General features: G+C 47.7%; 1 protein-coding gene across 7 annotated transcripts in view; it reads right to left on the bottom strand.

Moving 5' to 3' along the window:
• Positions 1–16,978, bottom strand: part of LOC115130983 (rho guanine nucleotide exchange factor 9-like) — a 100,568-nt gene extending 83,590 nt beyond the window's left edge. For 6 of the 7 annotated variants that reach the window (XM_065019890.1, XM_065019889.1, XM_065019888.1 and 3 more), the window contains exons 1-3: positions 16,631–16,978; positions 6,693–6,813; positions 6,430–6,530 (exon numbers count right to left, since the gene is read on the bottom strand). In XM_065019890.1, the coding sequence (XP_064875962.1) occupies positions 6,430–6,530; positions 6,693–6,813; positions 16,631–16,885 (477 nt within the window). In that variant the 5' untranslated portion in view covers positions 16,886–16,978. Of the gene's footprint in view, positions 1–6,429; positions 6,531–6,692; positions 6,814–7,877; positions 8,598–16,630 lie in introns of those variants that run through there. The other variant, XM_065019891.1, reaches the window with a different exon arrangement.
• Positions 16,979–18,422: the final 1,444 nt, after the last annotated feature.

Below are 18,422 nucleotides of genomic sequence, written 5' to 3' on the forward strand. Positions count from 1 at the left end.
TGAGGTTTGAAAACTGTGTGTGAGGATTGAGGAGTGTGTGTGAGGTTTTGAAGACTGTGTGTGAGGTTTGAGGAGTGTGTGAGGTTTGAAGACTGTGTGAGGTTTGAAGAGTGTGTGTGAGGTTTGAAGACTGTGTGTGAGGATTGAGGAGTGTGTGTGAGGTTTTGAAGAATGTGTGTGAGGATTGAAGAGTGTGTGTGAGGTTTTTAAGACTGTGTGTGAGAATTAAAGACTATGTGTGAGGTTTGAAGACTGTGTGTGAGAATTAAAGACTGTGTGAGGTTTTGAAGACTGTGTGTGAGGCTTGAAGAGTGTGTGTGTGTGAGGTTTGAAGAGTGTGTGAGGTTTGAAGAGTGTGTGTGAGGTGAGCGTGATGTTTGAGGTCACAGAGACACATCGCCTGCACAGCTGTGCACTGCGTGATTAAATGAACACGCCTGAGTAGAGAAGTAATGTGTGTGTTCTCCCTCATCTGTGAGTCCTGCTGTGCTCTCTGTGTGCTAACTGCTGACTCATGTAGCTCATAATGAGTGTGTAATGTGATTTAGACCAGCTCAGGATGGCCTAAAGTAACTTGGCCACTGTTAACCTGTACTGATGCTGCTGGGCTCTGTTACCCTGTACTGATGCTGCTGGCCACTGTTACCCTCTACTGATGCTGCTGGCCACTGTTAACCTGTACTGATGCTGCTGGCCACTGTTACCATCTACTGATGCTGCTGGCCACTAGTTACCCTGTACTGATGCTGCTGGCCACTGTTACCCTCTACTGATGCTGCTGGCCACTGTCAACCTCTACTGCTGCTGCTGGCCACTGGTTACCCTGTACTGATGCTGCTGGCCACTGTTACCCTATACTGATGCTGCTGGCCACTGTTACCCTCTACTGATGCTGCTGGCCACTGTTACCCTCTACTGATGCTGCTGGCCACTGTTAACCTGTACTGATGCTGCTGGCCACTGTTACCCTCTACTGATGCTGCTGGCCACTGTTACCCTCTACTGATTCTGCTGGCCACTGTTACCATCTACTGATGCTGCTGGCCACTAGTTACCCTGTACTGATGCTGCTGGCCACTGTTACCCTCTACTGATTCTGCTGGCCACTAGTTACCCTCTACTGATGCTGCTGGCCACTGTTAACCTGTACTGATGCTGCTGGCCACTGTTACCCTGTACTGAAGCTGCTGGCCACTGTTACCCTGTACTGATGCTGCTGGCCACTGTTAACCTGTACTGATGCTGCTGACCACTGTTACCCTCTACTGATGCTGCTGGCCACTGTTAACCTGTACTGATGCTGCTGGCCACTGTTACCCTCTACTGATGCTGCTGGCCACTGTTACCCTCTACTGATGCTGCTGGCCACTGTTAACCTGTACTGATGCTGCTGGCCACTGTTACCATCTACTGATGCTGCTGGCCACTAGTTACCCTGTACTGATGCTGCTGGCCACTGTTACCCTCTACTGATGCTGCTGGCCACTGTCAACCTCTACTGCTGCTGCTGGCCACTGGTTACCCTGTACTGATGCTGCTGGCCACTGTTACCCTATACTGATGCTGCTGGCCACTGTTACCCTCTACTGATGCTGCTGGCCACTGTTACCCTCTACTGATGCTGCTGGCCACTGTTAACCTGTACTGATGCTGCTGGCCACTGTTACCCTCTACTGATGCTGCTGGCCACTGTTACCCTCTACTGATTCTGCTGGCCACTGTTACCATCTACTGATGCTGCTGGCCACTAGTTACCCTGTACTGATGCTGCTGGCCACTGTTACCCTCTACTGATTCTGCTGGCCACTAGTTACCCTCTACTGATGCTGCTGGCCACTGTTAACCTGTACTGATGCTGCTGGCCACTGTTACCCTGTACTGAAGCTGCTGGCCACTGTTACCCTGTACTGATGCTGCTGGCCACTGTTACCCTGTACTGATGCTGCTGGCCACTGTTACCCTCTACTGATGCTGCTGGCCACTGTTAACCTGTACTGATGCTGCTGACCACTGTTACCCTCTACTGATGCTGCTGGCCACTGTTAACCTGTACTGATGCTGCTGGCCACTGTTACCCTCTACTGATGCTGCTGGCCACTGTTACCCTCTACTGATGCTGCTGGCCACTGTTACCCTCTACTGATGCTGCTGGCCACTGTCAACCTCTACTGCTGCTGCTGGCCACTGGTTACCCTGTACTGATGCTGCTGGCCACTGTTACCCTATACTGATGCTGCTGGCCACTGTTACCCTCTACTGATGCTGCTGGCCACTGTTACCCTCTACTGATGCTGCTGGCCACTGTTAACCTGTACTGATGCTGCTGGCCACTGTTACCCTCTACTGATGCTGCTGGCCACTGTTACCCTCTACTGATTCTGCTGGCCACTGTTACCATCTACTGATGCTGCTGGCCACTAGTTACCCTGTACTGATGCTGCTGGCCACTGTTACCCTCTACTGATTCTGCTGGCCACTAGTTACCCTCTACTGATGCTGCTGGCCACTGTTAACCTGTACTGATGCTGCTGGCCACTGTTACCCTGTACTGAAGCTGCTGGCCACTGTTACCCTGTACTGATGCTGCTGGCCACTGTTACCCTGTACTGATGCTGCTGGCCACTGTTACCCTCTACTGATGCTGCTGGCCACTGTTAACCTGTACTGATGCTGCTGACCACTGTTACCCTCTACTGATGCTGCTGGCCACTGTTAACCTGTACTGATGCTGCTGGCCACTGTTACCCTCTACTGATGCTGCTGGCCACTGTTACCCTCTACTGATGCTGCTGGCCACTGTTACCCTCTACTGATGCTGCTGGCCACTGTTACCCTCTACTGATGCTGCTGGCCACTGTTACCCTCTACTGATGCTGCTGGCCACTGTTACCCTCTACTGATGCTGCTGGCCACTGTTACCCTCTACTGATGCTGCTGGCCACTGTTACCCTCTACTGATGCTGCTGGCCACTGTTACCCTCTACTGATGCTGCTGGCCACTGTTACCCTCTACTGATGCTGCTGGCCAGTTCAGCCAGTGATACTATGAGCTTTAGGCTTCAGGCTTTAGGCAGAGCAGCAGCAACAGATAATACTACCATTATTAATACTACTGTTATTCACTGTTATTAATATGAGAGGAAATGAGAGGAGATGGGAGGAGATGAGAGGAGGGGCGAGAGGAGGAGGGGAGAGAAGAGGAGAGGGGGGACAAGGGAGGAGAGGTGAGAGAGGGGAGAGGAAAGGAGAACTGAGGTGAAGAAAGGAAAGAGGAGGGAGGGAGATGAGAGGGGGAAGAGATGAGAAGATAAGACAAAAGAAGAAGACTAGGAGTATATTGAAAAGAAAGGAAAAGTGAGGCGTCAGCATTAGCAGCTAATCCACTGCAGTCAGGAAGCTCTCTCTGTCTCCCTGTGGCCTGTGGGGTTCACTAGTCTGACTGGAAATGGGGGAGCTAGACACACAGCCCTGTGCTTCAAAGCATGATAACACCAACCCACTAATTCATGAGAATAGAGCAGCAGTACTGTTGTACCACACGTGGTGTTATCTCTCTGGCCATTAACAAACACATCTCTCACTGTCCTGTATCTCTCTGGCCATTAACAAACACATATCTCACTGTCCTGTATCTCTCTGGCCATTAACAAACACATCTCTCACTGTCCTGTATCTCTCTGGCCATTAACAAACACATCTCTCACTGTCCTGTATCTCTCTGGCCATTAATAAACACATCTCTCGCTGTCTTTTATCTCTCTGGCCATTAACAAACACATCTATCACTGTCCCGTATCTCTCTGGCCATTAACAAACACATATCTCGCTGTCTTTTATCTCTCTGGCCATTAACAAACACATATCTCACTGTCTTTTATCTCTCTGGCCATTAACAAACACATCTCTCACTGTCTTTTATCTCTCTGGCCATTAACAAACACATCTCTCAATGTCCTTGTCACGCCCTGGCCTTAGAGATCCTTTATTCTCTATTTTGGTTAGGTCGGGGTGTGACTAGGGTGGGCATTCTAGTTTCTTTATTTCTAGGTTGGTTTGGTATGGTTCCCAATCAGGCAGCTGTCTATCTTTGTCTCTGATTCAGGATCATATTTAGGTAGCCTTTTCCCACCTGTTTGTTGTGGGATCTTGTTTGTGCATAGTTGTCTTGAGCACTGCATAGCTTCACGTTTGTTTTGTTCTTTATTGTTTATTGCAGATTCACATAATAAAGATGATGAACCCAAACCACGCTGCATTTTGGTCGGATTCTTACAACAACGTTCGTGACAGTCCTTTATCTTTCTGGCCACTAACAAACATCTCTTACTGTCCTTTATCTCTCTGGCCATTAACAAACATCTATCACTCTCCACTTATCTCTCTAGCCATTAACAAATACATCTCTCACTCTCTTTTTGAAACACTCTCAATGGTTTATATCGCCATTGAAAAGTAGCTCGTAGGGATGAGAGCCAAAACATAAGACACATAATGAAAGCATCTGTCTATCCCTCTCTTTCTCTCTCTCACGCCTCTCTCCATCCCCCCACCTTCTCTTCTTCTCTGTATACCCCCCCTCCTCCAAATCTCTCTCTCACCCACACACTACTGTCTATTTAACTCACACTTAAAAAGGCTTTCTAAAGATAGAATCCTGAAGATAAACAGGAAACACACAGTGTCATGGCAACAGCATGGAACTGACGACAAACTCCGTTCAACTCCAGAATGGTTGTGGTGGCAAAATACAGAGAGTTCGACCTCCAGCTGTGTGTATGAGTGTGTGTGAGAGAGTGTGTGTGTGTGTCTACCTGCATGAATGCATTTGTGTGTGTGTGTGTGTGTGTGTGTGGGTGGGTGTGTGTGCGTACAGCTGCAGCTCATTAACAGTTATACTCTAAGAGATGGAGAGAAAATAGTCTCTCCTTCAGTTAAGGTCCCTTGGGGCCCCGTCTTCATCAAAGGGCCTTTCTCTGAGATTCTGGGTCTAGGTCCCAAAGGTGAGACAGATGAGAGAGAGAACAGATAGAGGTGACAGAGAGAACAGAGAGATGAGAGAGACAACTGAGAGAGATGACAAAGAACAGAGAGAGAGAGAGACAGAGAGAGGGAGATGAGAACAGTGAGAGATGAAGGAGAAAGAACAGAGAGTGATGAGGTAGAGATGAATGGATCTGGGCCCTACGGCAGATTACCTGCTGGATGAAATACATAGGCCACATTTTTTCTTTCAAATATGTTTCTCAAACCAGAACCCTGAAGGAAAACTGTTGAACTGAATCCTGAAGGGAAACTGTTGAACTGAACCCTGAAGGGAAACTGTTGAACTGAACCCTGAAGGAAGACTGTTGAACTGAACCCTGAAGGGAAACTGTTGAACTGAACCCTGATGGCAGACTGTTGAACTGAACCCTGAAGGAAGACTGTTGAACTGAACTCTGAAGGAAGACTGTTGAACTGAATCCTGAAGGCAGACTGTTGAACTGAACCCTGAAGGAAGACTGTTGAACTGGACCCTGAAGGGAAACTGTTGAACTGAACCCTGAAGGGAAACTGTTGAACTGAACCCTGAAGGGAAACTGTTGAACTGAACCCTGAAGGAAAACTGTTGAACTGAATCCTGAAGGAAGACTGTTGAACTGAACCCTGAAGGAAAACTGTTGAACTGAACCCGGAAGGAAGACTGTTGAACTGAACCCTGAAGGGAAACTGCTGAACTGAACCCGGAAGGAAGACTGTTGAACTGAACCCTGAAGGGAAACTGTTGAACTGAACCCTGAAGGGAAAATGTTGAACTGAACCCTGAAGGAAGACTGTTGAACTGAACCCTGAAGGAAGACTGTTGAACTGCATTTCAGAGATATTCCCTGAATGTCTCCATCAAACCAGAACCCGGAAGGAAGACTGGGGCAAAACAGACAGCGTTGGCTTAGATTGCTGATAGCATGTAAACTATATTTCATCTCCAATGTTTATTGAAAACATAAATAAAGTTGCACAATGCGCATTTGTCTCTCAAATACATTGTTACAGTTGTTGATTAGCTAGCTAGCTGGCATATTTTAACCATATTTGCATAGACCTCAGTCAAAACCCCTCAAAACAAGACAGCTCGGAGATTCCAACTAGCGATCTTTCAGTTACTGACCTAATGCTCTTAAGCGCTTGGCTATCTGCCGCCACATAGCAGTTTCTTGTCCTTGTTGCTAGCTACCAGGCCATCCAGAATCACAACAACACACAGCCTTCTGCCCCTTTGAAGCGAGGACATTGTTTTCATGACGTTGTCAGCTAACCCATCTATAGGGAATAGGGTCCCATTTGAGACGCAGCCAGTGACTTGTGACTGAACATGCTAATATGCTAACAGGCTAACATGCTAACAGGCTAATATAGTGTGATTATAGGACATGGTAGGCAATGACTCACGATGTTAACTTGTAGTGGACCAGAGCCTGTTCTGAGCAGTCTCCTCCTGCAGCTGCCAGTCTCTCCATCACCAGGACACATTGAGGATGACTGGGATTCTGCTGTAGTGGACAGACACACAGACAGTTCAACTACCACACACACACACACACGCACACGCACACGCATACACACACACACACACAAGCATTCGTACACCAACATGCACATACTGACACAGGCAGGCAGGCACGCACACACATGTGCACACACTCATGTAGTACCTGTGTGTCCCGGAAACAGGGCCAGAGTGGTAAGGCTGCTGGGCGGGAGGGAGTGACACCTCTGAAGAGACACTCTGAGGGGGGGCTCTAAAGGTGATGCCCCTGGGGGACGAGACATGGCCTGGAACACACTGGACAGTTACGCAAGCACACACCCAACGTCTCTCACATACAGTACATACAGATCCCCCCCAAACACCACATCTTCTTTCCTTCTCAGAGTGTAGAACATTTAAACCCAACAGTATATTCTGGTGCATAGGTTCTGAGTGCATGCCTCATACAACCTTGTGATACAATATGAATTATCCCTACCAGTCAGGTGATACAATATGAATCATTCCTACCAGTCAGGTGATACAATATGAATTATTCCTACCAGTCAGGTGATACAATATGAATCATTCCTACCAGTCAGGTGATACAATATGAATTATTCCTACCAGTCAGGTGATACAATATGAATCATTCCTACCAGTCAGGTGATACAATATGAATTATTCCTACCAGTCAGGTGATACAATATGAATCATTCCTACCAGTCAGGTGATACAATATGAATCATTCCTACAAGTCAGGTGATACAATATGAATCATTCCTACCAGTCAGGTGATACAATATGAATCATTCCTACCAGTCAGCTGATACAGTATGAATCATTCCTACCAGTCAGGTGATACAATATGAATCATTCCTACCAGTCAGGTGAATGAGTCTCCAGGTGAAAAGTTCATAGGGTGAGTTATTATAATGAGGGAATAATGTATGGACAGAACGTATGGGAGCGGTGATGCAGATAATTGGCCACAGACAGAGAAATAGTGAACGAGAGAGACAGCAGAGAGCGAGAGGAGAGAGAGAAATCAAGAGAGCAGAGAAAGAGCAGCTCAAGGAAAGGAGGATATATGAATACAGCCTTGTAGAAATGGGTCAGAGCGTGTAGCATTGTTGTAGAGTAGGAGGGTATAAATACAGCGTTTGTAATCTCCTCCCATCAAAGCATGCAGCGCGTGTTGTGGTTGATTCATTACTGGTCCTACCAGCTAGGAGGACTACAGCCTATATTTAAATCAGGGTTGGCAGAGACTACTGGTCAGTCTCCACACACACTCCCACTTTCATTCTCTCAGCAGTGGGATAATGTGTGTGTGTTTGTGTGTGTGTGTGTGTGTGTGAGGTCTTACTCTGTGACTCGCGGGGTCTGTCTCCACGGTAACAGAGGGCTCTATGACAGAGCATGGTCTGGCCAGACTGCCTGCCTGTCTCCGACCCGGCGGCAAGAGGTGCATCATGGGACCGGGCCTGCGTCTGTGCCGGCACAGAGAGCCCCCTGTGGCCTGCTGAGTAACGGCAAACGCACAGCCCTCTGGGAAGGGACTGCAGACTCGGAGGTCGACCAGTGCTGAGGCGGGACGGGGGCGAGGGCGGGGGGGCTTGGGAGGGGCAGGGGTCTTCACTGGACTAGAATAGGACTGGACTGACCTGGGTCTCCTCAAAACACTGCCTGATAGAGCTCCCTATTCAACCAACCAATCAATTAATGAATCAATAAATCCATCAGTCAATCAATCAATCTGGTTCTAGGTAACAATTCCATCAGACTCCATTCACAACCCTGATTTCTATAGTTGGTTTCCATTTTAGTTTCCTTACAGGAAAATCCACTGTTAGACCAAGCCCAGTATTACTCTGCAGGATAATCCACTGTTAGACCAAGCCCAGTATTACTCTGCAGGATAATCCACTGTTAGACCAAGCCCAGTATTACTCTGCAGGAGAATCCACTGTTAGACCAAGCCCAGTATTACTCTGCAGGATAATCCACTGTTAGACCAAGCCCAGTATTACTCTACAGGATAATCCACTGTTAGACCAAGCCCAGTATTACTCTGCAGGATAATCCACTGTTAGACCAAGCCCAGGAGAATCCATTAGACCAATCCCAGTATTACTCTGCAGGATAATCCACTGTTAGACCAAGCCCAGTATTACTCTGCAGGATAATCCACTGTTAGACCAAGCCCAGTATTACTCTGCAGGATAATCCACTGTTAGACCAAGCCCAGTATTACTCTGCAGGATAATCCACTGTTAGACCAAGCCCAGTATTACTCTGCAGGATAATCCACTGTTAGACCAAGCCCAGTATTACTCTGCAGGATAATCCACTGTTAGACCAAGCCCAGTATTACTACAACTCACTGTAGTGCAAGTACAGGAGGGCCTGACATGTCCTGACTCGCTGTGAGAGAGACACCGGAGGGCAGATGAGATGAGTAATCTGAACGGTGCGAGGAGAAGGAGGTGTGTGTGAAGCTGCAGTTAGGGTGGGGGCAGTCACACACACACACACACACACACACACACACACACACACACACACACACACACACACACACACACACACACACACACACAGTTTTCTGTTGCACATATTTGCTCTACCACGCCTGATTTTACTAATTGATGGCTTTAAATGAGTTGACTGGCTGTGGCTGGAATAGAATGTCTAAGGGATCCCTGAGGACTAGGTTGGGAACCACTTTTAGAACTAAATTCCCATGGTTTTTTTTAGGACAAGATTTGCTGGTGTGTTTCTGTGTGACAGGAAGGGGCAGGAAGGACAGACTACTGTGGTCTAACTAACACCTCTGACTCTACTTCCTCCTCCGGCCAACAGATGGGGCAAAAGAATACCCACAACATGCTCTCTGTACATTACCCTCTCTAACAGAGAGATACCTATAGTCTACTTATTCAATGTTGTACAGTACAAGTAACTGTTATGAGACTTGCATAAAGCATTTAGATGATTTCTGTTTTTAAAAAGCAAAAGAATGATGATGTTTAACAACGTTAGAAAGGTTAACAATAAGACAAAGTTGTAATGTAATAGTATTGTAATAGCTACATAATGACAGGATCTGATAACGACGTAGAATGAATTAATGATTTGATAGGACTGAATACAATGAGGTGATGACTTACAATAACACATTTTTTTTAATCATTAACAGGCACAGATTACAAATAACTATTTGAATTCCTTACTGAATTGATTTGCAGTCCCTTACAAAAATGTTTGTGGCAAAATTGCAGCAAACAAAATAGTGTGTCACAAAATACTGCCAGAAGTTTGCAAATGTTTGCCAGTGGTGAATTTGTGGTAAACCTTTGGCAACAATAATATTTATTGCAACTAGTGGCAAACAGTTCGCCAGAGGTTTTTTTCCGTCAAGATTCTATGGCAAACCTGTGGCAAACCTGTGGCAACAATATTTATTGCCAGCAGTTGCAAACAGTTTACTGGAAGCCATTTCTGGTGAACACATGACTTCCAAGACCAGTAACCGCAGGAAGGACAGTAAAACATTGCAATCAAGGGGATTCTAAAAATGTGTTGAAATATGGAAACCAAACTAGCTACCTACCAGTGAGTGAAATGATTAATTAAACATCCTAATACACTTTAAAATTGGGTTAGTTAATTGATGACTAGTTAGCAATGTTATATTTTATGGGATAGAGTGAAACACATTTTGTTGATACCAGTTTCAATCTGTCAGCGTGACTGACTGGCTAGCGCTTAGCTAGCTAACATTAGCTATCATAATATTGCACAATTAATGTGATCGCTAGCTAGCTAACTAATGATTTGCCTAAACAATTATATTTTTCGGTGAATACGTTGATGTCTTATTATACCGATATGCATTTCAATATGCTAGTATCACTGTTCAGTAGCATGTTTGCTAGCACAACAACTAAGGTAGAAACAATATGAGCTGACTTGACATCCAAGCCAGACTTCACTTTTGCAGATGGATACCCTTCCCCTACCTGTGGTGTTGGAAGAGGCTTTATTGGTATTAAGGATAAATCAACACCCTGTGAAGATGTTTGTGGTGTATCATCTTCAATCTTGATGAGGTAAGTAAATGCATGTAGTATTCTCAGAATTGTAGGCCATACATTCATTCTTCGTAACAATTAGAACTTTCATTGCTTTAAACTAGTAGCTAGCTCATCTTCATCATGTGTTCCATCACTGTTTCTTGAAGCAATTAGTTACAAGACAAAAAGACAGACTGAGGCCTTCAATCAAACTGAGGACAAATAAATATGCATGAACCAGGTCACGGATGGCTTTGAGATGTAAGTTAACAATAATTCATTTTGGAACATTAATATGAATTGCCATATTAGGCATAACTCAATGTTATGTTTCTTTTCTTCCACCCAGGCCTTATATACCTGAGTCAAGAAGAAGAGACAACTAGTAGTCTAGATTGAAAATCATAATTAGTTGATAAGTTCGAATCAGTTGTGTTGAGACTTGGCTGAAGAAATATTTTGTATACTGTGGCTCTCTATGAACAGTTGGAAACATATTAAAAGCTAAGTCCCAGTTTGTGCATGCTACATCGTTTGTTTATACAGTGGCTTGCGAAAGTATACACCCCTTGGCATTTTTCCTAATTTGTTGCCATACAACCTTGAATAAAAATTGATTTTTTTTGGGGGGGGGGGCGGGGGTTGTATCATTTGATTTACACAACATGCCTTCCACTTTGAAGATGCAAAATATTTTTATATTGTGAAACAAACAAGAATTTAAAAAAATTAAACCTGAGTGTAACGGCTTTCTAATGGTGAAGGAGAGTCGGACCAAACTGCAGCGTGTCTATTGCGATTCATCTTTAATAAACAAACGTAACACACGACAAAACACTAACACTACAAAACAATAAACGTAAAGAAAACCGAAAACAGCCTATACAAGTGTCTACTAACCTCTAACAAGGACATCAAGTCACACAGGACAATCACCCACAATACAACCAAAGAATATGGCTGCCTAAATATGGTTCCCAATCAGAGACAACGATAACCACCTGCCTCTGATTGAGAACCACTCCAGACAGCCATAGACTTTCCTAGAACACCCTACTAAGCTACAATCCCACTAACATACACACCAAAACCCCCAGACAAAACACACCACAATACAAAAACTCCATGCCACACCCTGGCCTGACCCAATACATAAAGATAAACACAAAATACTTAGACCAGGGCGTGACAGAACCCCCCCCCTAAGGTGCGGACTCCCGAACGCACCTCAAAACAAATAGGGAGGGTCCGGGTGGGCGTCTGTCCATGGTGGCGGTTTCGGTGCGGGACGTGGACCCCACTCAATAAATGTCTTAGTCCCCTCTCCTCGCGTCCCTGGATAGTCCACCCTCGCCGCCGACCATGGCCTAGTAGTCCTCACCCAGAACCCCACTGGACTGAGGAGCAGATCGGGACTGAAGGACAGCTCGGGAGTGAGAGAAAGCTCGGGAGTGAGAGAAAGCTCGGGAAGCTCGGGAGTGAGAGAAAGCTCGGGAGTGAGAGGAAGCTCAGGAGTGAGAGGAAGCTCAGGAGTGAGAGGAAGCTCAGGAGTGAGAGGAAGCTCAGGAGTGAGAGGAAGCTCAGGCAGGTAGATAGATCCACCAGATCCTGGCTGGCTGGTGTTCTCAGCAGATCCTGGCTGACTGGCAGATCCTGGCTGACTGGTGCTACTGGCAGATCCTGGCCGACTGGCACATCTGGAAGATCCTGGCTGACTGGCAGATCCTGGCTGACTGGCAGATCTGGAAGAGTCTGGTTGACTGGCAGATCTGGAAGAGTCTGGCTGACTGGCAGATCTGGAAGAGTCTGGTTGACTGGCAGATCTGGAAGAGTCTGGCAGATCTGGAAGAGTCTGGCTGACTGGCAGATCTGGAAGAGTCTGGCTGACTGGCAGATCTGGAAGAGTCTGGCTGACTGGCAGATCCTGGCCGACTGGCGGATCCTGGCTGACTGGTGGATCTAACTGATCCTGACAGACTGGCGACGCTGGGCAGACTGGCGGCGCTGGGCAGACTGGGAGCACTGGCGGCGCTGGGCAGACTGGCGGCGCTGGGCAGACTGGCGGCGCTGGGCAGACTGGGAGCACTGGCGGCGCTGGGCAGACTGGCGGCGCTGGGCAGACTGGCGGCGCTGGGCAGACTGGGAGCACTGGCGACGCTGGGCAGACTGGCGACGCTGGGCAGACTGGCGGTGCTGGGCAGACTGGGGGCACTGGCGGCGCTGGGCAGACTGGCGGTGCTGGGCAGACTGGCGGCGCTGGGCAGACTGGTAGCACTGGCGGCGCTGGGCAAACTGACAGCTCTGGATGCTTCATGCAGGCCGACAGCTCCGGCTGCGCTGAACAGAGGAGTACTGGTGCCTCTGGAATGAGGGGCTCTGGCGCCTCTGGCATGAGGGGCGGTAGCTCTGACAGCGCCGGACAGGCGGGAAGCTCCGGCAGCGGCGCCGGACAGGCGGGACGCTCCGGCAGCGGCGCCGGACAGGCGGGACGCTCCGGCAGCGGCGCCGGACAGGCGGGACTCTCCGGCAGCGCTGGACAGGTGGGACACACTGTAGGCCTGATGCGTGGTGCTGGCACTGGTGGTAATGAACCGAGGACACGCACAGGAAGCCTGGTGCGGGGAGCTGCTACCGGAGGGCTGGGGTGTGGAGGTGGTACTGGATAGACCGGACCGTGCAGGCGCACTGGAGCTCTTGAGCACCGAGCCTGCCCAACCTTACCTGGTTGAAAACTCTCGGTTGCCCTGCCAGTGCGGCGAGGTGGAATAGCCCGCACTGGACTATGTAGGCGAACCGGAGACACTGAGCGCAAGGCTGGTGCCATGTACACCGGCCCAAGGAGACGCACTGGGGACTAGATGCGTAGAGCCGGCTTCATGGCATTTGGCTCGACGCTCAATCTAGCCCGGCCGATACGTGGAGCTGGAATATACCGCACCGGGCTATGCACCCGCACTGGGGACACCGTGCGCACCACTGCATAACACGGTGCCTGCCCGGTCTCTCTAGCCCCCCGGTAAGCACAGGGAGTTTGCGCAGGTCTCCTACCTGGCGTAGCCATACTCCCTGTAAGCCTCCCCCCAATAATTTTTTGGGGCTGATTCCCGGGCTTCCATCCACGTCGCCGTGCTGCCTCCTCATACCAGCGCCTCTCCGCTTTTTCCGCTTCTAGTTCCTCCTTGGGGCGGCGATATTCTCCAGGCTTCCATCCGCTCTGCCGTGCTAGCTCCTCATAATGCCGCCTCTCTGCTTTTGCTGCCTCCAGCTCGGCTTTGGGGCGACAATAATCTCCAGGCTGATCCCAGGGTCCTTTACCGTCCAGTTCCTCCTCCCATGTCCATTTCTCCAGGTGTTGCAGCCTCTCCCACTGCAGCTGCTCCTGCCTGTCGACACGCTGCTTGGTCCTTTGGTGGTGGGTGATTCTGTAACGGCTTTCTAATGGTGAAGGAGAGTCGGACCAAACTGCAGCGTGTCTATTGCGATTCATCTTTAATAAACAAACGTAACACACGACAAAACACTAACACTACAAAACAATAAACGTAAAGAAAACCGAAAACAGCCTATACAAGTGTCTACTAACCTCTAACAAGGACATCAAGACACACAGGACAATCACCCACAATACAACCAAAGAATATGGCTGCCTAAATATGGTTCCCAATCAGAGACAACGATAACCACCTGCCTCTGATTGAGAACCACTCCAGACAGCCATAGACTTTCCTAGAACACCCTACTAAGCTACAATCCCACTAACATACACACCAAAACCCCCAGACAAAACACACCACAATACAAAAACTCCATGCCACACCCTGGCCTGACCCAATACATAAAGATAAACACAAAATACTTAGACCAGGGCGTGACACTGAGTGTGCATAACGATTCACCTCTCCAAAGTGAATACTTTGTAGAGTCACCTTTTGCAGCAATTACAGCTGCAAGTCTCTTGGGGTATATCTCATAACCTTGGCACATCGAGCCACTGGGATTTTTGCCCATTCTTCAAGGCAAAACTGCTCCAGCTCCTTCAAGTTGGATGGGTTCCGCTGGTGTACAGCAATCTTTAAGTCATACCACAGATTCTCAATTGGATTGAGGTCTGGGCTTTGACTAGGCTATTCCGAGACATTTAAATGTTTCCCCTTAAACCACTCAAGTGTTGCTTTAGCAGTATGATTTGGGTTATTGTCCTGCTGGAAGGTGAACCTCTGTCTCAGTCTCAAATCTCTGGAAGACTAAAACAGGTTTCCTCAAAGAATTTTCCTGTATTTTCTCTCATCCATCATTCCTTCAATTCTGACCAGTTTCCCAGTCCCTGTTGATGAAAAACATCCCCACAGCATGATGCTGCCACCATCATGCTTCACTGTGGGGATGTTGTTCTCGGGGTGATGAACGGTGTTGGGTTTGCGCCAGTCATAGCGTTTTCCTTGATGTCCAAAATGCTACATTTTGGACTCAATTGACCAGAGTACCGTCTGCTTTATATTCTTACCATTTTTTAATAATGGATTTAATGGTGCTCCGTGGGATGTTCAAAGTTTCTGATATTTTTTTATAACCCAATCCTGATCTGTGCTTTTCCACAACTTTGTTCCTGACATGTTTGGAGAGATCCTTGGTCTTCATGGTGCCGCTTGCTTGGTGGTGCCCCTTTCTTACTGGTGTTGCAGACTCTGGGGCCTTTCAGAACAGGTGTATACATACTGAGATCACGTGACATATCATGTGACACTTAGATTACACACAGGTGGACTTTATTTAAGAAATTATGTGACTTCTGAAGGTAATTGGTTGCACCAGATCTTATTTAGGGGCTTCAGAGCACCACTTTTCCGTTTGTATTTTCTTGCATTTTTTTTTAAACAAGTTATTTTTTAAATTTCACTTCACCAATTTGGACTATTTTGTGTATGTCCATTACATGAAATCCAAATAAAAATCTATTTAAATTACAGGTTGTAATGCAACAAAAAAGGAAAAACGCCAAGGGGGATGAATACTTTTGCAAGGCACTGTACACTGTATAGCAATAATATACAAGCAGAAACATAATGTTTCCTTGCTGAAAAATATTAGAATGCCCTTTTCAGTGAGAAGCATAGCAACATCAAGGCAGCTTTGTAACAGATGACCCTGTTTTCCAAAGCCAAACCTGCCCATTAGCCACTGAATCAATGTCTTAAGATGCCAAAATATAAAGTGTTAAATTGTTTTCAGTATCCTAATGTTGTTTTTGTTTTGTGTTTTCTGATTGTTTCAGTTCATGTTTTCAACAAGCTTTTTTCGAAGGACTTCGACAGGGACGCCTCTCCAAAGTTCACTCAAAAAGGCAATAGGGTGTGATTTAGTTTTTGTTGTTTAAATTATTTACATTTTGTTAATTATCTTTTAAACCTCCATTGGTTGAATGCTATTGCTTAATTAACACTTGGCTCATGTAAATTCTGTAGTTGCCCCTTTAAACATCCTAAGGTCAATGTCCTCATAGTGTTCACATTTCTCTCTTGGTAGCTACATAAAAATATTAAATACATTTTTTTGGGGGGGGGGGAATATCCAGTCTTTGCTCTTTTCTTCATTAGCCTGCTGATCATTTCAATTTGGATTGGATGTATTTATATATGTTAACACATGGTGTTTAGTATGTTTAGTACTGTATGTTTAGTTTAGTTATCTCTGTGAGAAGCAAGTTCATTTACAGTTATATGTGAGTGGGTTTATGTAGATATAACATTTCAATGTTGTGAACACACAGTCACCAAAAACGGGATCTCATTTGTATATTCATACTGAGTTTTTAGACAAACAGTAGAATGTTAGCCATATGTTTCCCAGAATTGCTTGCCAGAAGTTTACAAGTCGCCGCAACAGTTTGCCACAAAACTAATTTGCATGTGAAAATATGAGCTTGCCACAAATCTACAGCAAATTGGCCAAAGGTTTGCTACAACTGTTTTCCAGAAACCTGTTTTTTTTCAATAAGGGGTGTTGAACATAAAACAGTTTTCATGTTTATCATCAACATACTCACCTTAAATACTTCCTGGTGGCAGTTTCCTGCTGGCTCCCTAGTGGCTACGGTCTCTTCTTCCCGTAACTTTGATTGGCCGTTTGGAAGGTGTGTCTGATCCGAGACAGGTAGAGCATCCTCGGAATCCAGATAATTTTCTGAGTGTCGCTCTCTTCCCTCTCTTTCTCGGTATTCCACTGTAGACAGACATTCTAAGTGGTCTCTGTCTCCCACTGTCTCTTTCTGAGTCTCTCTCCAGCCTTGAGTGTGGCACATGATTCTCTACTGTGGCTACAGAGGTGTGCCGTGTCTGTCCCTCTGTCTGTCTGACTGGCTGGCTCTCTGTCTGTTTGTCTGTCTGTCTGGCCGTTTCCAATGAGCTCACACACACCAGGCCGTTAACGCTTGGTGAGTCCGGACATACTCTCCAGGCCTTCAGCACCACTCGAGGAGACCGTCTGCCTATCAGAGGAGTGGGTGAGGCAGGGTCACAAGTAGGGGAGCGAGGGGGGTGAGGGGTCAGGGGTGAGGCGGGTGTTGGGGGACACTCTGGATGGTCCTCACTGCGGAGGGTCAGGGACACACTGTGGACGTAGTCCCCCAGACGCTGCCCTGCTCTGGGGGAGTCCAGTGGCGTCCGCTCTGCCCCCCCCTCTGGAGGAGAGAAGGAGTGAGAAGACATTCGCCATTTTCTAGCCGTCTCTGCAACGTTGCTGAAGAACTTAATCAGACCCCCAAAATGTCCACCTTTGCTGTCAGAGTGTTTTGTAGCAGCTGGCTGAAAGTCCCGGATGCTCTCGATGTCCACCGAGCCGTAGTCAGAGTCCATGGTCTTGTCCAGTGTGTGTAGCTCTGAGTCAAAACTCCTCTCTGAGTAAGCTGGGTTCCCCTTCCCCAGGACAGAGATCTTCCTCAGGTAACTCCACACGTCAGCTCTCTTAGACCTCCTCCCACCCAGCGGGGCCTTGGGGCCACCCCTCACACTCTGCTCCTCACACACTTCTGCTGAGGTAGTGTTACAGTTAGAGGAGTGATTGGCCTGCGCCTGAGCCTGGACCTGAGATCTCTTGGTGTAGGGGACTCTCTCTGTGGGCTTAGAGCCGTTCTGAGTAGCAGGGTCCACTAGCGAGGGAAGATGGTGTCTGTCCAGGGTAGCTGTCAGATCCATGTCCTCAAATGAGCAGTCGAACTCGGCGGTATGTCCGGCATACGAGTGCCTCTTGGCGTAGTGGCGGAGTGTGCTCCTACCGGGATGCAGGGCGGGTGAGGGGAGGAAGTCCCGGCAGAACGAGTCGTCCTCCGTCTCTCCATCTCTGAACTTAGTGCTGGACCTAGACATCTTACCCACCCTCCCCTTGAAGACACCCGGAGAGCGGAGCTTCTTGATGGAGCGGACCTTGTCAGCGAAGGACAGTTTAGGGATAAAGGCCTCCTCTCCAGGGAGGATCATGGAGTGAGGTCTTCTGTTATCCAGTTCTGAAGCCGCTTTTCGCCGGGTCAAGATCTTCCAGATGCCTCCTGTAGCTCTTGGTCTACGGTTGACATCCGGGTGCTCCATCCCAGGGGTCTGAGGGGGTGCCTGGGTCTCTGCCTGTCTATCCCCATCCCCCTGCCACTGTCCCTGGGCTTGGCCTGGACCCTGACCCTCTTCTTGACTCTCTCCCTTCCCAGTCTCCTGGATAGATACAGTGCCGGTCTCTTTCTGCACATCCAGAGACACGTTGAAGACTTTATTGACGAACCCGTTGGGGTCGCTGCTGTGGGAGGCGGGGCTGTCCGTGTGTTCCATCCTCTCTCATCTCATCCTACTACA

The sequence above is a fragment of the Oncorhynchus nerka genome, linkage group LG6, assembly GCF_034236695.1.
Source record: "Oncorhynchus nerka isolate Pitt River linkage group LG6, Oner_Uvic_2.0, whole genome shotgun sequence".
NCBI lineage: Eukaryota > Metazoa > Chordata > Actinopteri > Salmoniformes > Salmonidae > Oncorhynchus > Oncorhynchus nerka.